Below are 19,339 nucleotides of genomic sequence, written 5' to 3'. Positions count from 1 at the left end.
GTTTGTTCACTAGTTACCGACGAGTGTATTTTAGTAAGCAGTAGTTTTTCATTGGTGCAACAACACACTTTCCAGCACTCCTCAAAGTCATGAATGTTAATATATTATTTTTATTGCTGATGTATTGCCATGTATGGTTTCCCCCCTTCATTCAGTATGATGTGGAACTCATCCAGGTGAGAATACCATATAAAAAATGGAAATGTGCTTAAAATCAGGAAGGGGAAGTTGAAGACAAGGCTAAGCGCTGACTTAAGTGTATTGTTGTCACATTTTTTTTTTTTAAGTGCAGGAGTTTATCTGCCAAGAACATTATAAGCGTCCCAGATTCTTTTTTGTTCTGTATTCTGCGGCCCCATAATATCTCATGAGGTCTCTGAAATGTAAACTCAGCGTGTACTGACAACTGCTGGGATGTTGTTGTCTAACCACACAGTCCTGCCAAGAACCTCCCTTGATAACTTATTATCGTCTATGTCTGCGTGTGTCTCTCTTAAGTAGTTCGTTGTCACTATCACTGCATTCACATAACCAATGTGGCATCCTTGCTTGGTTATTTAGGCTTAGATTAAGTGAACATTTTGGTAATTACAGAGGTTTAGTAAGATTTGTATTTTATTTTTTATTTTTAGGGGGGGGGGGGTAAAGTAATTATGGATGTACTGATTTAAATGAAAATACCCATACAGTATATAATAATTCTTAACCAAGCCAGTCATATGAGCAAATAAACTAGAAAAAGTCTATGAACTACAAAATTATGAAAGCTTAGTTTTATCCGAACGTGAATAAATCCTCGGCAGATATTGTTGTGTTACGCTAACCAAGTCGATCTCATTATCCATGATATTTTTACACTCACTGTTAATACGGGTGTAAAAGAAAAGAGGAAAGGTTATTGCGGATTTATTTACAAAAATAGCTAATACTTCCTTGAAGACATTTATTGAATCTCGGATCTGCAAGCATGGGAGTGGCTCACGCCCAGAGGACAATACATGACGTCATCACGAACGGAACAAAAGGATCTACTGTGTAATGACATAATTTTTACCAGTCTAAAATACAACATATATAGTACCAGATCTCAGGAACATTGGAATGACAAGAAAATAATAACAAAAAACATCCTTAATCATATCTTCCTTATAATTGACATTTGTTCTTAAATTAAGGTTAATTAATACTCAAGGTTACAATAGACAAACAGTATCACACAAAGTTACATTAATTATAGAATTATGAAATAAAATAAAAGTCTTGTTATTGTCCAGAAACAAAGCAAGTTTGTTTTGTTACTGACTGCATATAGTTTTCAACGCCTGGTCGTGTCTTTCACCACATTTTTTACCATCTTAAGAGCAGTCAAACTGGTGTCACTGATCATGTATAAATCACGTATTTTTTTTATTCAAACAAAAATATGCATATGCACAACCAGGGGTCGATGTGCCTAAATAATGTCCTAACGAATAAGATGCAAAATTTGAATGTCAAATAATACACCTCCATGCATATGACTCAGCCTCTATTGCCTCCGGGTATGAAAAAACAAATAAAAATGTTCCACCCTCTCAACAGGATCATCCCTTAGTGTAGTCCACCACAACAGCTTTACACAGTATCATGATCATTCCTGACCACATTTTATTGCCAAAACTGAATTTAAAAAACTTATGTAACCAACTTGAACACTGATATGCAAGTCTCATTGCGGGTTGATTATGCGTCCTTTAAGCCTTCGTATCGTATGCTCACTACAGGGCTTTGTTTATATGAGGCCTTGAAGTGAGGATAAGATTAACATAGATGCTGAACTTCCGGGAGCTATGTAACTTGTTTGTCATATTAAAATGCCTGTTAGCTGCAGTTATTAACGTTATGCCGTTTAACATAGGTGTTAAGTAAACAACTGAGTCTTAGATATCTAGAAGTAGTCGTCTTTAGAGATGTGTCGGGAGTGGGTGTATGGGAAGATGGCCAGCTTGGATATCTAGACCCTAACCGCTACAACATTATTTTCTTTCCTCGTCGAAATTTTTCTTATGAGTTTCGTTTCAGGTACAGTGAGAGGTTTATTCTTTATTTCAAAAATAAATCTTTCTTTATCCTTGACAGATCTTTAAAAGGTGAATCCTCTTGGACATCAGTTCCAGACAGAGAATATCCGGCAGCGATAGAGGCTAGGGTCTTGATATCCCGGATTTTGTCTCCCATGAGGCGTACTCAACCCCGGGGCACCTCGGCGCGCGGAGCTCTGCGGGCACCTCGGTAACGCAGACCCTCGCACGACGCCTCCGATGTCTTGCAGACGGAGCAGGCACAGCGAGTCGCTTCGTGGTAAGAGTAGGTCTCCGTCCCGGGTGCAGCGTTGTCTTCACAGTTTCCGAGCGTCACCTGAAATTAGACGGAGTGAGGTGAGGTTAGTTGAGGCCCAGGTCAGACCAGAGACATTGAAAGTCATGAAACGTAATGGCAGGTATATGTAATGTGATGATATACAAGTCTAAATAAACCAAGTCTACCCACGCACATGGGCGGAGCTTATTATGTGACGCCGTTGGCGTGTAGTGGATCCCCGGTGAGACCACCCGCTACCCCACTGTATTAAAAGATATTCTTGCCATTTATCCTGATTTTCCCCGAGCACATTATCGGTTAGCCACTTAAACTCCTCATGTTATCATTATTTTTATGGTATTCCTATTCTTATTATTAAAAAATTATTATTATTATTATTATTATTATTATTACTATTATTTTTAACAATCCTCTTTTTCCTCTCTTTATTATTTATACTCTTATGATTTTGCTGTCAATGTCAGTGTAAAAGCGATTAAACAATCATAAGCATATGGGCTGGCTATTTAATGGGGGAACATGAGGAATACAAGGATGAAATACAATAGTTAAAGAAAATAATATAAATTTTTAATGATTATAATTATCATAATTTTTTCTCATGCTATTACAGTAAATCAGTGATTACAAGTATATATGCGTAGAGGTTTTCAATTTATCAATATGGACAACGGCTCTCAAATATTGTCCTTCCTCCTGTTGCACCCTATATATTTGCTGCATGCACAATAAAATCCACTTTTTTCTGTTTTTAATCCTTTGGAAATAGATGAAATCTCAAACTTTTATCATGTAGTCTGTAATTTGATAAGCAACCAAATACGGAGCATTTATCAGTCATTGTCATAGACCTTCGCACCACAACGGACAGCTGGTAACTGAGGTCCCACCCCGGACCAACCCCCGGGCTGTCAGCCAGATGACGTTATGCATGGTGAATGACGAATTTTCGACTCGAAGTGGGTTGACTTGGTATAGTTAGACTTTGAATATATATATGAGAGACGAAGAGACGAATTGACAGGTATGATCGGTAATCATGACACAGTATGACAAATGGTGACGTTTATATATGTAACAGTTTGAATTTTATCCATTAAAAACGGAGTTCATTCGATTGAGAAAAAAAATAATAAGAAAAAGATTTAACATACAAATAGCTAGAATTACAGTAGTGTGAGTGATTCCCGAATATGTTAGGGTGTTCATGTTGTCCCAGCCATATCTTGAGGCTAGAGTAAGTTTAAGGCAATGGCGATGTGACCATATTCACCATACACCTGGCTATGTGTCCGCTCCCTGAAATAAAAGGACTCACGCCCGTATTATTAAACAACATCTTCTCTTGAAGAGGGTCGTCGTGTTTCAATCCGAGTTTTAAACTAAATGAGTCCTGAGGGACACCGCAGCACTGTACTTAACTGGGTGGTGCGGCGGTAAAATTAACTAATTCCAATAAAATTAATTTATAATATTGGAATTAGTTAATTTTACCGCCACACCACCACGTTAAGTACTGTATTGCGGTGTCCCTCAGGACTCATTTAGTTTAAAACTCGGGTTGAAACACACGACCCTCTTCAAGAGAAGATGTTGTTTAATAATACGGGCGTTAGTCTTAAATAAGGATCATGCTTACTCCTTGTGTGTGTGTGTTGTGAGGTATGTATACAGTGTATGCTTCGTCGAAATATGGACGATGCAAAACACATACAGAACGACCCTGGCTTTCTTGGTAGGGTTACTCATTCAATGTTACCACAAGCTGAAGGCTGCTTTTTTTAACATTTATTTTAGACGAAACTATACATTTGTAGCACTTAGTCAAATAAACATTTTAACTACGTGTAAATCTCTCTTAACTTCAAATCCCCATAGTTCCGTAACCGTTGACAATCGGACCCATGTTCCTAGCATTAGGTGTCATTGGACACCCTGTATATAGAAGTATCAGCGTGTTTATAATCACGTATGCATATATATGTTTTGTGCATGTAATGTATGTATGTAACTATGTATGTACAGTATGTGTGTAAGAGTACCTATACTGTATGCATGTGTGTGAAGGAGAAGGCGTGCAGATACTGACCACAGTGAGCTGCGTCTCCTCGTGCATACACACTGGGTGGTGGGACCTCTTGTACGGGAACTTCCAGTCGGCGATCTGTGGAGGGAGACATAACGATGAGTGGACAGCGGGGAGAGCAGACGGAGGAGTGGCTGAAGGGGAGAGGATGAGAGGAAGTGAGATATTAAAAGAAAGAGAAGGGGGGAGTGTATAAAATGAGTAGAAAGAAAGGATAGTGAAATTGAGAAAGATAAGTGATGGGGAGAGGGGAAAAGTAAATGAAAGAGAGAGGAGAATGAGAGATTCAGAAATGTTTGAAAATATGGGCATGGGCACAGATGATAATAATAATAATAATAATAATAATAATAATAATAATAATAATAATAATAATAATAATAATAATAATAATAATAATAATAATAATAATAATAATAATAATACAATATATTATCAGTAATTTCAATGAAGTTTATGATATCATCTTTATAATGAGCAAAACAAGATTACATCAGCTATCATCTGAAATCTAATTACACCACCTGTGTATTTTCATCGGCAATAAGAGGGGTGGGGTTTCTAAATACAATATAGTCTCCCCTCCTTCGTTTTCTGTGGAGACTCCCTGTAGCAATTAGTGATAGCTATTCTCGGTGTAGTTTCATCTCAATTGTGGTTGATAATTCAAGCTGCAGTACTTAAGTGGTAGGGTATTGGTATGGCTAAGTGGAAGGGCATTGGTAAGATACTGTATTGGTATGGTTAACTAAACCAATACCCTACCACTTAACCATTATAATACCCTACCACTTGCCCATAACAATACCCTACCACTTACCCATACCAATACTCTACCACTTACCCATACCAATACTCTACCACTTAACCATTGCAATACCCTATCACTTACCCATACCAATACCCTACCACTTACCCATACCAATATCATACCACTTACCCATACCAATACCCTACCACTTACCCATACCAATACCATACCACTTAACTCTCTCTCTCTCTCTCTCTCTCTCTCTCTCTCTCTCTCTCTCACCTTCCCAGAAGGTTTAAGGGGTAGGAGGGCTTGGTGGGGTTGGGATGGAGGGTGTTGGGTTGTGGGGGGAGGTGAGGGTTGTGGGGAGGGTGAGGGTTGTGGGGAAGGGTGAGGGATATGGGGGGGTGAGGGTTGTGGGGAGGGTGAGGGTTGTGGGGGAAGGGTGAGGGGTTGTGGGGAAGGGGGGTGAGGGGTGTCTATATTACCCTACTGACACTTTGTATAAATTTATTGGCTCATTCGTCATATAAAGTGACATGCTTATCCTCCCCGAGCACCTGTACAGCTTGGTACTGGGGTGTGGTACTTGGTGAGTGGGTGTGGTACTGGGGTGTTGGTACGTGGTAAGTCGGTGTGGTACTGGAGATGTTAATGATGAGTGGGCGTGGTACTGGTGATGGTAATGGTGAGTGGGCGTGGTATTGGGGTGATAGCACTTGGTGAGTTGGTGTGGTACTGGGGATATTACTGGGGAGTGGGCTTGGTACTGGGGTGTTGGTACTTGTTGAGTGGTTGTGGTACTGGAGATAGTACTGGTGAATGGGCGTGATACTTGGAATGTTAATGGTGAGTGGGCGTGGTACTGGGGAAAGTACTGGTGAGTGGGCGTGTTACTGGGGAAAGTACTAGTGAGTGGGCGTGATACTGGGGAAAGTACTGGTGAGTGTGTGATACTTGGAATGTTAATGGTGAGTGGGCGTGGTACTGGGGAAAGTACTGGTGAGTGGGCGTGTTACTGGGGAAAGTACTAGTGAGTGGGCGTGATACTGGGGGCGTGGTACTGGGGATGGTACTGGTGAGTGGGCGTGGCACTGGTGAGGCTGCAGTAGTAAATCCAATTAAAAGCCTTTTTCCTCTCTCCACCCTCCTTCTCACAATATTCCTAACAACAATAAAGAAACAACACACATACACACGCACACTCAACAGAAGAGGGCACGGTAACCAGATGTTACCTTTTATCAGTGATGAAAATAAAGTACTTATGTTCATAAGTAAGGGTATTGTCTCAAACTTAAGACCAGACAAAAATATCCAACAGCTGTCACCAGACAAAGTAAACAATCAGACGGTATAAAAAAAATTTACCTAGGCCACAAATTCCATAACAGACGACACTTAAAAGGCTTACCCAAGCTAGTTGTGGATCTTTCATCACCAAGTCAAGAAGGAAAATTAAAAAATAAATAAATAACCTTTGGTTCGGGTAATGGTTATAGAGAACAAGTCCACTTTTAAGTTAAGAAGGGTTTGAAAAGGTAAAAAATAAATAACCTTAGTCTTGTTAAGACAGACGGTATCTTGGTTTAGAGACTTTCGACTGTGGTGGCGAGTGAGGGATGGCAACTTGAAGCACAAATTTATCTACAATTCGCTTTATTGTACTTAACCATTGGGCTGATTCTCCCGGAAAAGGCTGAATTCTTTTTCTTTTTTTTAATCCAGTCTCCTTAGTTATAACAAGGCCCGCCAGAGGACCCGAGTTTATTATTCAATAAATTTTTAAGTTCCTGGAATAATGATAGAGTACTGGGCCGAAATGTAGTATCTCTTAAATCATTATATGAAGATCATTAATTCACTCATGCGTATTTCTCTTTCCCGCTCATTAAATATGCATTATCTGGCGTATGTATATACCAGTATGTGTATGTTCGTATTTTAAACTACCCCTAACTGAGATACGAACCGTTCATCAAATGTGTGAGAGAGGCGGAGGCGCTACCACTGGAAACCACAAAACGTATTAGGTGCCCTTTTCAGTTGTTAACGTGTCCGCCTCTCACTTAACGGTGGAAGGGTTCTGTGTCTCACGGTGGAAGTTAGCCACAGTGTTTAGTGGATGAGTGAACTGAACCCATTGTATATGTGTATGAATGTAATTCAACGTAATCAAGTATATATATATATATATATATATATATATATATATATATATATATATATATATATATATATATATATATATATATATATATATATATTATATAAGGTGGTGTAATGAGTCTAGTGTGGCAGCATTATGTAAGTGTTAAGGTGCAAGCATTGCTTGCTTCCTATCGCTATCAGCTACCGCCGTTGGCTAGCCCTCGTGGCGAACGTGGAAGCAAATTGCATAAGTCCTCCCCTGCCAGTACGCAGCCTCTACAACATCAAGACTCCTGCTGTGCCTCCTCGTGGCAACACGCAGTAAATGGGTACCTCGTGGGCCCAGACTAGGCCATGTTACCCGCATGGACGACAGTAGACTGCCAAAGCAGCTACTTTACAGTCATCTAATGAATAATTAACGTAACGCTGGCTGGCAACTGAAAAGGTATAAGGTTAGTCTTAAGACAAACCTGAAAAGTACCAAATCGACCTCCTCACTTGGGAGACGATTACTTCATACCGTAACACCCCCCCCCCTGCACTATATGTAATTCTCCACACGTGTAACATCTGTGGACGACCCTGCCGGTCTCGTATCGGCCTCTCTAGTCACCTCAGAACTCACCATCGAAGGTAACATCCTTAATAAAACATAACATTATATCATAGCTGGATGATCGTCATACTCGATTCCGAGTGACAGCAAAGTAGAGTAGTAGTAGTGTGTGTGTAACTATATACGTAATCATGTACCCTGGCTGGGAAAAGGAATATTATTTACAAAGTATGTCTTAATTTTTCAACTCGACCCCCCACCAAGGAAGCCAATCACACGAGAGAGGTGGACATGATGTGGCTGTGTGGAGGGGGTTCCTCCTGCACCACTACACTGGCCACCAGTCTTTTAGGTGTCCTAACCAGCGTCTCTTCGTCTACTCAACGTCCTTTTAGGTGTTCTAGCCAGACTTCCTGTTTTCAATCTCTGTGTAGGTTTACGAATTAGTGTCATTCTTAGAGTCCATCCTACACCACCATACTAGATAGAGATTTCTAAAGTCCTATCCCGCGTCCCTGTGTTCATCTTATACAACTGCACTAGCCCAGGCATTTAAGGTGTCCGTCCAGCGTCCTTCAGCCCGTCCACGGCCGTAAAGAAGAAGCATCAAGAAATTTCAGGTACAGAGTGTTAATTAATGTCTTTCCAGGTGTCCAGCATGACACCAAACTCTACAGATGCGAAAAAACACCTGCATGACGATTCTGTTTCAAGAGGACATTTTATAACGAGTGTGGTATATCAAGCGTGGGCAGGAACTATATTTTATAAAACGCCTTCTGAAGTAAAAATAAACTAATGAACTCGACCGGAATTACTAGAGATGTCAAACTCGTAAGATTCTGACAGTTGGAAGAGAAACGATGGCGGAAAGCAGTGGTCAGGGTGATTCCAGAAATAGAAGAGGTAGAGTGTGTGGAGAGATGAGAGAGTTTAAGACTGAACTGCAGCTTAGAGTAAAAGATTAGAACTGACAAGACGAGAGATTCTGGCGGATGTGCTAAAAAGTCTTCAGGAGTATCGTTAGACCAATAGAGTTGTGATGAGAGATAGAAGGAGAGAGAGAGGGATAAAGTAAAGGCAAACGAAGAGGATAATAAAGAAAGCAAACAATAGAGGGAAAATGTGAGCTAGACAGACATATGAAAGAAAAAACTGGAAGAACTACACAAATGGACACAGGTATATAGTATATATATATTAATAGAAGAACAGCGACGGGGACGAAGGACACTTTACAACAAACGTATGACAATAAACACAGGAGACATATGTAACTAGAAACTTAGAAAACATAGAGACAGAATCACTGACAAAGAGACACACAACACAGAGAGACCAAGACACATACACAAAGAGACAAAAGGTGAGATTGGGAGCGCGAGTGTTGTCATCGACTAAAACAGCTCAGGTGGTCGTAGTTTACTCAGCTCAGATGTCTTTGTCACAGCTGTTGCCATCTGACGTCCTGTTGTGTTCTGCGTCGAGTGAGCAAGATAAAAACGTACGCCCACGCCTTCTCCCCGCCCACGTAAACTCCTCCTTCTCAAAGGCATTCCCATTAAAACACACACACACACACACACGCACGCCTATAGGTGTGCCTTACTGGGCTTACATGGTTTGTGTGTGTTTGCTTTTTTGCAGATGGGAGTGTGTTGTGTGGTTGTGTAAATTTGTGTTTGTGTTATATGACTGTGTGTGTGTGTGTGTGTGTGTGTGTGTGATTGTGTAAATTTGTGTTTATGTTATACGACTGTGTGTGTGTGTGTGTGTGTGTGTCTGTGTGTGTTGTGTGGCCAGTAAATTTGTGTTTGTGTTATATGACTGTGTGTGTGTGTGTGTGTGTGGTTTGTGTAACTTCAGGCTTACATACGATCTGTGTGTGTGTGTGAGGTGATGTGTGTGATGAGAGTGTGTGTGTGTGTGTGTGTGTGTGTGTGTGTGTGTCTGTGTGTTGTGTGGTTGTGTAAATTTGTGTTTATACATAATGTGTGTGTGTGTGTGTGTGTGTGTTGTGTGTGTAAATTAGGTTGTATATAATGACTGTATGTGTGTGTGTGTGTGTGTGTGTGTTGTGTGGTTGTGTAAATTTGTTATACGAGTGTGTGTGTGTGTGTGTGTGTGTGTGTGTGTGTGTGTGTGTGTGTGTAAAGATGGTTGTGTAACTTCAGGTTCATGTTACATGACTGTGTGTGTGTGTGTGTCTGTGTGTGTTGTGTGGTGTGTAAATTTGTATTTATGTTATACGACTGTGTGTGTGTGTGTGTGTGTGTGTGTGTGTGTGTGTGTGTATGCGTGTGTGTCTGTGTGTGTTGTGTGGTTGTGTAAATTTGTGTTTATGTTATACAACTGTGTGTGTGTGTGTGTGTGTGAGTAGCATCTCCACTCACCTGTAATAGTCCAATAACGTTAACCCCCCTCATTTAACACACCTGGTATAGCAGAGGTAGTCATGTGTGAATTGGTGATTATACTTGACTGCCAATTAGTTAAACCTAATGTCAATTATCCATAGAAAACCACGAGCCTTTTCATATGCTGCTCTTATTATATAAATTGTTTACCAACGCAAGCTTGTTACCTATAATATACTCTAAAGTCTTTCCTTATAAATTATTCGAGACGTTTGTTGGTTTCTCATTGGTTTTCTTTATTTTCATTCTCACCAAAAAAATTAATTATATTTCTCTTCGTTTCTGTACCCGATTCGAATGTTAGTGGGTGAAAAAACAACAGTTACTTTGTACTTTTGTAATTTAATAAACAAATATGAAATATAGCGACATTACTACTCATCACCTTACATGTCAAAGTCTGAGGGAAGTTCATGTTAAAAAAATCCCAATATTTTCTCGTATAGACATAACGTGTGAAATATAAGTCACTTTGAACCACCTTCCCGTCTACACCAACACCTACCACCTCTCGTAACAAGTGACGTCACAGAAGGTATTTATCACAAGCTCGTTTTCCACAAAATATAACCCCAAAAAATCTTTGGCTCATAATAATACGGGGAACAGAGAGACTCGCTTAAGGTCAATATCATACGAACAATTTGTTTAACCGTTGTTAAGGTGAGGCTGACGTTTTGAAGGGTGTATCAGGGTGAAGGAAGGCGCCGGGTTAAAACTATTTGGTTCCTGTAACTCCTACAGTAACTATGATAAGAGATTCGAGTTGTTTATCATAAAGGTAAGAAAGAAAGAAAGGAAGAAAGAAAGAAAGAAAATATATAAAAGCAAATACTAAAATGTATGACAATTGGTTGATTGGAATTAGTCTAAATTTTTTCTTTCTACTTCCAAAGAAAACATAAACTACACACGTAACTTAAACTAACCCAACTTATAACGTAATTTAAAATAGCCTAACCTAACCTCACCTAACCATTTTATGGTAGCAATAATTATGCAATGGGAATAAATAATTATAGCCCTTGTGTAATTTATTTTAGTCTCCTTACGTTCAAAAAATCAGTCTGTGAACGAAAGAAAATGGGACTTATTGTTATGGGAAATAAAAAATCTGCTTTTAAGTTTTAATATAAATATTTAATAAACTCAGAAGGAATATAGTCTATATGGTACTAATAATTACGTACTGTATTTGTTGATTTGTTGTTATATATTTTATATATTTTTGGAAGAATACATACATACATACATACATACATACATACATACATACATACATACATACATACATACATACATACATATATGCAAGTAAACCACTGTAGGTGCAAGCGTGATCTATATGCTGGATAATCAGGCGCCAGGCACTCTTCAGGGTGAGTACAGACTGTACCACCCTGGAGATGTGAATTACACGAAAGCGCTTTGGGAATCCTGTGCTTTTCTTTTCCTTGTGGTTATTTCAGCATATATATATATATATATATATATATATATATATATATATATATATATATATATATATATATATATATATATATATATATATATATATATATATATATAAGAAACAGAGAAGGAAATTATTCTACGGTACTTTTAATACACAAAATAATGAGGTCGAAGGAGGGTAAGTTAGCACTCAAGGGGCAGTAATGAGCGGGCGTCTCCTACAAGAGCTTACGCTTGAGAGAGGGTGGACAATATCAAGGCTAAGTGTTTAAGAAAAAATGGAAGGAATTTTGTGGTATTCAGTGAGATGAAAAGTAATGATATGTGTGTACTTTTATCGTGTGTGTGTGTGTAATAATAATAATAATAATAATAATAATAATAATAATAATAATAATAATAATAATAATAATAATAATAATAATAATAATAATAATAATAATAATAATAATAATAATAAACGGTTTATTGAAAGAGCATAGCAGCCAGAAGGCTGAAAATATACAGTTACTAATTGGGGAATGGGTTTCGATTTACAAATAATACACAAGTGACATAAGTGATACAAATAAGATATATAATAACTAGGTGGGGAAAGCTCGAACTACAGGGCATTTCAACATAGTGACAGTACAAAAAGTAGGATTTACTGGGAGTGAATACACTGGTTTATTACAAGTTATTGATAATTTTTACAATGGTTGGGACTGGGCTGTTCTTATAGCGATCAGTTGGTGGTCGTATGGGCTGGATGCGGTAGTGGCGTCGAACAGCAATTCTCGGGCTAGGGATCTCAGGTGGTAGTAGGAGCTAGTGTCGAAGATGGTGCAGCAGCTTCTTACCAAATTTGCAGATGAGGTCGTGGTGATGGGTCAGTGTGTTGAGCGCTTCTTGACATGTGGAGTAGGAAAGGGAGAGAATAGGCTTGCATGCCCTCTTTTGCACTTTTTCTAGGTGTTTACGTTGTGTGGCATTTAGGGAGGAAGACCAGGTAGGGGAGGTATAGGTGAGCTTGGGAAGTATGAATGTTGAGTAAACACTGAGGAGCACGGGTGCAGGAACTCCGACGGACTTGAGTCGGCGGAGGAGGTGGAGACGGAAACTGGAGGATTTGACAACTTCACTGACGTGTGGTTTCCAATTTAGTTTGATGTCTATGGTGACGCCGAGGAGCTTAGTGGAATCTACAACCTGGAATGTGTTGGGACCTCAAGTAATGGAAGGGGGTGGGACAACGTCGGAGGAGAGGTTGATGTGCATAACCATGGTCTTGGTATGGTTGATGGTGACGTGGTTGTTGGTGGCCCAGTTTTGGAGACTGGTCAATAAATCCTGAAGGGCGGTATAGTCGGGAGTAGAATTGTTGACGCTGATCCCAATGGTGAAGTCGTCGACATATTTCCAGCGAGCAGGGGTTTCTCTTAGGGCATCATTGATAAGCATAAGGAAGCATAGTGGTCTCATCTTCGTGCCTTGAGGGACGCCACAGGTGAGTGACTGAAAGGTGGAGACAGACCCTCGGAAGCGTCCAGCTTGGAGTCGGTCACTGAGGAAGTCTGTAAGCCATGGTATAAGACTTATTCGAAACCCGAGGTCAATAGCTTTGTTGATGATTAAATTGTGGTCGACTAGGTCGAATGCTTTAGTGAAGTCAATGAAGGCGACAGCTACAGACGTTTTTCGTTTCTCGAGATGGCGGTAATGTAGTCGAGAAAGCTGACAAGACAGCGAGTGGTGGAGGAAGTTTTCATATTACCAAATTGCTGAGGGTTTACGACTCCTGCAATATCAGCATAAGCCCAGTCGAACACAAAACTTTCGCAGATTGGGCTGGGTATTGGGGTGATTGCAATAGGTCGTAGCTGATTTAAGGATTGTGGGCTGGTTGACTTGGGCACTGGTGATACATACGAAGTCTTCCAGTCAGCTGGGCATCTGGCTTGACTGAGAGAAGCATTGATGATGGAGCAGAGGGGTTTAGCAAACTCCGGGTAGAACTGCTTGAAGAGTTTCATTGGTAAGTCAATGGGGGGTGGTGGAGCGTATTAACTTAAGTTTGTCCAGACGTTTTGTTACTTCAAATTTTTCTACTAAGTCAGTGGGAAGGGGGGCTGGTAGGTAAGCAGGGAGATTGGTTGTGTCAAGTCGGGGGAGCGTCTGGCATATAGTAGTGAAATGGTTATTTGATTGCTCAGCTGCGTCAACATTAGTGAGATGGCTAAGGAAGGGGAGGGGGTGTGTCTTATTGTTTAGTCCACAGAGTTCTTTAAGCTTACCATACCATTGACTGATGTTGGTCTGCTTCAGGTGTTGCAATTTGGTTGGGTAGTGAGACTTCCTTGCAGTGCGTATTTCGCGGATGACTCGGTTGCGAAGGGACCTGTAGCGGTTGTGGTCATTGAGATAAAAGGCTCTGTCTCTCTGTTGCATAAATCTTTGATCCGAGGTGTGTGTGTGTGTGTGTGTGTGTGTGTGTGTGTGTAAGGATGTGTGTGTGTGTGTGTGTGTGTGTGTGTGTGTGTGTGCGTGTGTGTAAGGACCTGTGTTACGTCATAACTTTTGCAACTGAAAATTATAAACAAAGAAACTCTACACCCGCAATAAAATAACTTAAAACATAATTATTCACCAAGATATTGCCACTATTTCGACTCCTAATAATGGGAAAGAGGTCTCACACCGCTACGAAATCCCTTATACGAATCTCTTAGGGTCGAATAAGAGGTTCATACTCTCGCTAAGAGCATTAAATTGTCAGATGAAGGGTTCTGTATTTAAATTAAGTAACTATGGTGTTGTACAAGCGGTCCAGTGCGTATGTTAACTTAGGTAGACACTTCAATCAAGATCTGAAACCCTTTTAAGAAAATTTACCAAAATATATATAAATTTTCACTTGCTAGAGGCTCATCGTTATATATTTTAGCTATTGGTTATATTCACTACGACACATTTAAAATCCTGATAAAATATAGCAAAACGTTACTGGACTATGACCTATCGTGATTGTGCTTCAAGGTATAATTGGACAGATTTAACGTAATTTCAGTGGAGAGCGCTTAGGGAGAAAAGGTCGACGGTTACGTCTTGTCATGTTTCACTTACTCTACTCTGTGGGTACGATAATTCCCTCTGTCTATCAGTTGAGGGAAGTATGGATACAAATAGAATATATGTAAATACGTAAACAAAAACAAAAACAAAAAATAAATAAATAATAATAATAATAATAATAATAATAATAATAATAATAATAATAATAATAATAATAATAATAATAATAATAATAATAATAATAATAATAATAATAATAATAATAGGGATAACAAATAACGCTACCAGGGAACGACGTTACAACTTTAAGAACGTCACTAAGGGATACTAGGGTACATTGTTACCTTAAACACGTCAGTGGAGAGTAGAAATAATACTATGAAGGAACGTTACTGACTTACAGGGGAACGTTACTAACTTATGAGGGAACGTTACTGACTTAAGAACGTTCGTAAACAGCATGTGAGGAAGCTGGCGGGAAATTGAGTGTGTGTTTTGACTGGGAGAAATATTCTTCCTTTACCTCATTAAGGCGTGTCTTGTTCCGTGTTCTTGATACCTAAGAGTAAGTCGTCGGTGATATTTGTTGTGTGTGTGTGTGTGTGTGTGTGTGTGTGTGTGTGTGTAATGGAAAGGCGAGAAAGAGATAGAGAAAAACACAGAAACAAAATATAAAACAAATAAGGATTTAACCTAACAAGGTTATTAAGTCGTTTACAAACACTTTAGCCAATCATCGTCGAGGAAGGCCGTAACAATCACATATTACAAGTTCCCAGAAAATAGCTCGAGTAAACCACCCAATTATCTCCGTCAGGCAGTTCGGTGTATCGGTTGATGGAGCTTAATTGGCTTACTAACTGTCCATGTAATGCTGTTAGTCGGAGTTGTGGCAACGAATCAAACTTTAATTGATGTGGTGAGGCATGTTAGGTGTGCTATGTTCTGACCTCACGACATAAAGTACTACAACTGAGGATAGTTCATCTCTGGTGTGTTCTGACCTCATAACACAAAGTACATATGAGAAATTCTGTTTCCAGGAGAGAAATTTGGTGGAGGAAGAAAATTGGGATGATTGTTGCGTGGTGGCAACCTTGTTGAACACAATCATCGTTACGTAAAGCGGTGTCTCCTCCCCCCACCTGCCTCACCCACCTACCTTAGCCATCGGCCTCACATACCTGCCACACCCACCTGCCTTAGCCATCTGCCTCACCCACCTACCTCGCCCACCTCCCTCACCCACCTGCCTTAGCCATCGGCCTCACACACCTGCCACACCCACCTGCCTTAGCCATCTGCCTCACCCACCTGCCTCACCCACCTGCCACATCCACCTGCTTCACCGACCTGCCTCCTCACCCACCTACCTCATCCACCTGTCTCCACTCCACCTGCCTCACCCACTTCGTCTCACTTACCTGCCTCCTCACCCACCTTCCTCCTCACCCACCTGCCTCACCCACCTGTCTCCACTGCACCGTGACTTAACCTAACCTAGTAACTTACCACTTTTTCCTGTTTTAGCAGGATCCCGATAACCTCTCTCTCTATATATATATATATATACACGAAAAGCTTGGGAACTTAGTGTTTTCTTCTTTCCTTGTGGTTATCAGCATACCTGGATCACGCGCACCCACAGTGATTTACTTATATATATATATATATATATATATATATATATATATATATATATATATATATATATATATATATATATATATATATAGATCATGTAGATCCACAATGAAAACGTGGATAAGCCTCTCTGTCCATGTAATCCAGTTGCCTCTGAAGATGTCTTGAATAAAGACGAAAGAGGTGCTCCGTTGTTTCCTTTCCCGTGTGATTTTGTCAATATATATATATATATACTTTATTTAGCACTCACTCAAACGTCCGAATTAAATACTTCAAACGATTCATGTTGTGATTAAAAAAATCCGAAGAAAACAACAGTGAAATGGGCAAGAATAATAAACAGGAGAAAGACAATGATATATACAAAGTGACTGTAAGAGGTAGGAGGTACCGGAACTCTATTTCCAGGAGCGGTAACTGAGACAAAGGAGACAATTTTCAGAGACCGACGAGAGGAGAGACAGTCCTCCGTCCTTTGGTAAAAAAAAAAAAGACACATGGAAGGACGTTGACCTTCCTTTCGTTAAAGTTAAAGACTCCCACAAAAAAAAACTAATAAGAGTTGCAGTGTTCTCGGAAAACTGTAAATAAGTCTTTTCTGTTTAAACCCTTAGAGGCCAACTTTAAAATGGCAGGGGGTAAAAAAAAATCACTCTTGTCGTCTTTAGAAAAATGTGAAAAGGTTAGTGTGTGTTTGCTCATTTTTTTTTTTTTTTTTTTTTTATGGTTGCTGAGTTTCAACTTAGTACTGGGAGCAGCCTTAAGCGTCTGAGTTCCCTTTTCAGTTTTAGTAAGAGAAAGAGCCGGGGGTCACTAGCCTGTGTTAGAACAAGTGATGTAATATCATATAGGGGTTTTTTTTCTGTGTCAACTTCTCTAATATCAATATTGATATTATATAAAATCTTAGGTTTCAGCAGGATACTGTACTGTCTTCTGTCTCTCGCTTCAGCTTTCGAACTCAGTATTAGACACAGTCTGAAGTCTCGCATGAAGCTTTAGTTTCTTATCTCAGTCCTAAAATTGCCTTAAATTCTGGGCTCAGATATTTCAGTCTTAGTGGTGGAAGTGTCTGGAGTCTTGGATGAGGCTTCGACCATTAATACTGGATATTAACTTCAGCCTCCGGATTCAGCTCCCAGCCTGACCTTTGGTGATAAGCTGAAGCGTCCGTATTCAACAGCCACAGCCATACAGGTAAATACCCTGACGACTGAAGACTCTGCTGCCAGACTAAGTACTGGAAATACGGTGGCGTGATCTATAAATGTACAACATATCTCCTCTTATGACACCATTACAATATGGCAGAAGATGATCCTTCCTACGGCCTAGTTCTGAGAATTGTCATATTACAAAGTCTAAGAATAGAGCTCCGGCACCTTTTGTCTCTCACACCTTTTGTATCTATCTTTCTTCCCCTATTTACTCGTTTTTCTCATTGCAGAAAATACATACGGTATTGTATATCTCAATACCTGTTTGTGCACAACATATGGTTCATCACAGCAGTTATATTTAAGTTGATAGGATTATAAAAGCTTATATGTGACAGAGGTAAACAAGACGGACCAAGATTTATGATTGGTTGTGATCGTTGTCATTTGTAAAACTATCCCTCAGGTGTAAAAAATATACATCAGTCAGATAAAGAGCGTCGCACATCTGGCTGACTAAACAACACCAAAAACTTACACTACCTAAGGCTGTAATTGCTCCGTTCATACTCGTTTCACTTTGACACCACACGACTACCCGATACAGGATACACCCCCGTCACTACTTGGTGTCTCCCGCCTCTGATTCCATTGAGTTGGCAGCCTTTGCCTGTACTCCTCTACTTAGAGCACAGCTTTGTACCTCGTAACTCACTTGCACCAACTGGGCTGGTCTGAAGGCTAGTTGGAGGGACGCATCGCTGCTCTGTGTTTCTGGTGATTACAACTTCACGGCCACGGAGCTCAGACCGGCAGCCCTCGTGATCAAAGTTGACGAGCGGAGAGGGAACGTCTCTCAATTGTTTTATTTCTTCAAGGATACAAACACTCCAACTTGTCTCACGTAAACATATTATGTCCTCGGTCTCAGAGAAAGATTTGTTTTATTCTCACAGATTTTATCTCTTCTTATTATTTTTTTTGCATGAAGTTTATATTTCCTGGACGATGAATTATAGAATCATGCCTGTGTGTCTTGTGCGACGGTTTAATGCTGGGTATACATACATACATACATACATACATACATACATACATACATACATACATACATACATACATACATACATACATACATACATACATACATACATACATACATACATACATACATACATACATACCTGTGAAACGTTACTTAATAGTAAATTTTCAGCATTACAAAAACTCAGACATCACACATCAATTACATAAAAGTATAGAAGAGATGGAAACACACACACACACACACACACGACGTTATTTTTGTATTATTTCGTGGTGATGAATCACACCATTGGTAGGACCAGTGACTTTTATTATTATTATTATTATTATTATTATTATTATTATTATTATTATTACTACTATTATTATCACCCCTGGGGTCAAGCATTGCTGGAATTACCTGATGCGAACTATCCCTGATATAGGACCCCTCCTCCACCGTCTGGAAGAAGCCATCAAGGTCGCCTTTATCCCAACACTATTGAAACACTTTCACTTAACCCAAGCAGAAAGGTCACTCCTTGCATTACCACAGACTAGGAGGAATGGGATTGACTAATCCAGAGGAGCTTGCTGCCACCGAAAAACATAACTCTTTCAAGCTCATGGCAGCTCTCACTGAGCACATAATAGATCAGAATGCAACAAGTCAGG

At 39.7% G+C, this 19,339-nt stretch overlaps 1 protein-coding gene across 2 annotated transcripts in view; it reads right to left on the bottom strand.

Annotated features, from left to right (window-relative positions):
• Window positions 1–893: 893 nt before the first annotated feature.
• The window catches only part of LOC121869306 (thyrostimulin beta-5 subunit-like), a 93,893-nt gene continuing 75,447 nt past the window's right edge, over window positions 894–19,339 (bottom strand). For both annotated transcript variants that reach the window (XM_042370556.1, XM_042370557.1), the window contains exons 4-5: window positions 4,451–4,525; window positions 894–2,397 (exon numbers count right to left, since the gene is read on the bottom strand). In XM_042370556.1, coding sequence (XP_042226490.1) covers window positions 2,227–2,397; window positions 4,451–4,525 — 246 coding nt within the window. In that variant the 3' untranslated portion in view covers window positions 894–2,226. The remainder of the gene's footprint in view (window positions 2,398–4,450; window positions 4,526–19,339) is intronic.

The sequence above is a fragment of the Homarus americanus genome, unplaced genomic scaffold (assembly GCF_018991925.1).
Source record: "Homarus americanus isolate GMGI-L3 unplaced genomic scaffold, GMGI_Hamer_2.0 scaffold36734, whole genome shotgun sequence".
In the NCBI taxonomy this organism is placed as follows: Eukaryota; Metazoa; Arthropoda; class Malacostraca; order Decapoda; family Nephropidae; genus Homarus; species Homarus americanus.
Note: the sequence above shows the minus strand (reverse complement) of the source record. Positions and strands in the feature narration are given on the sequence as shown.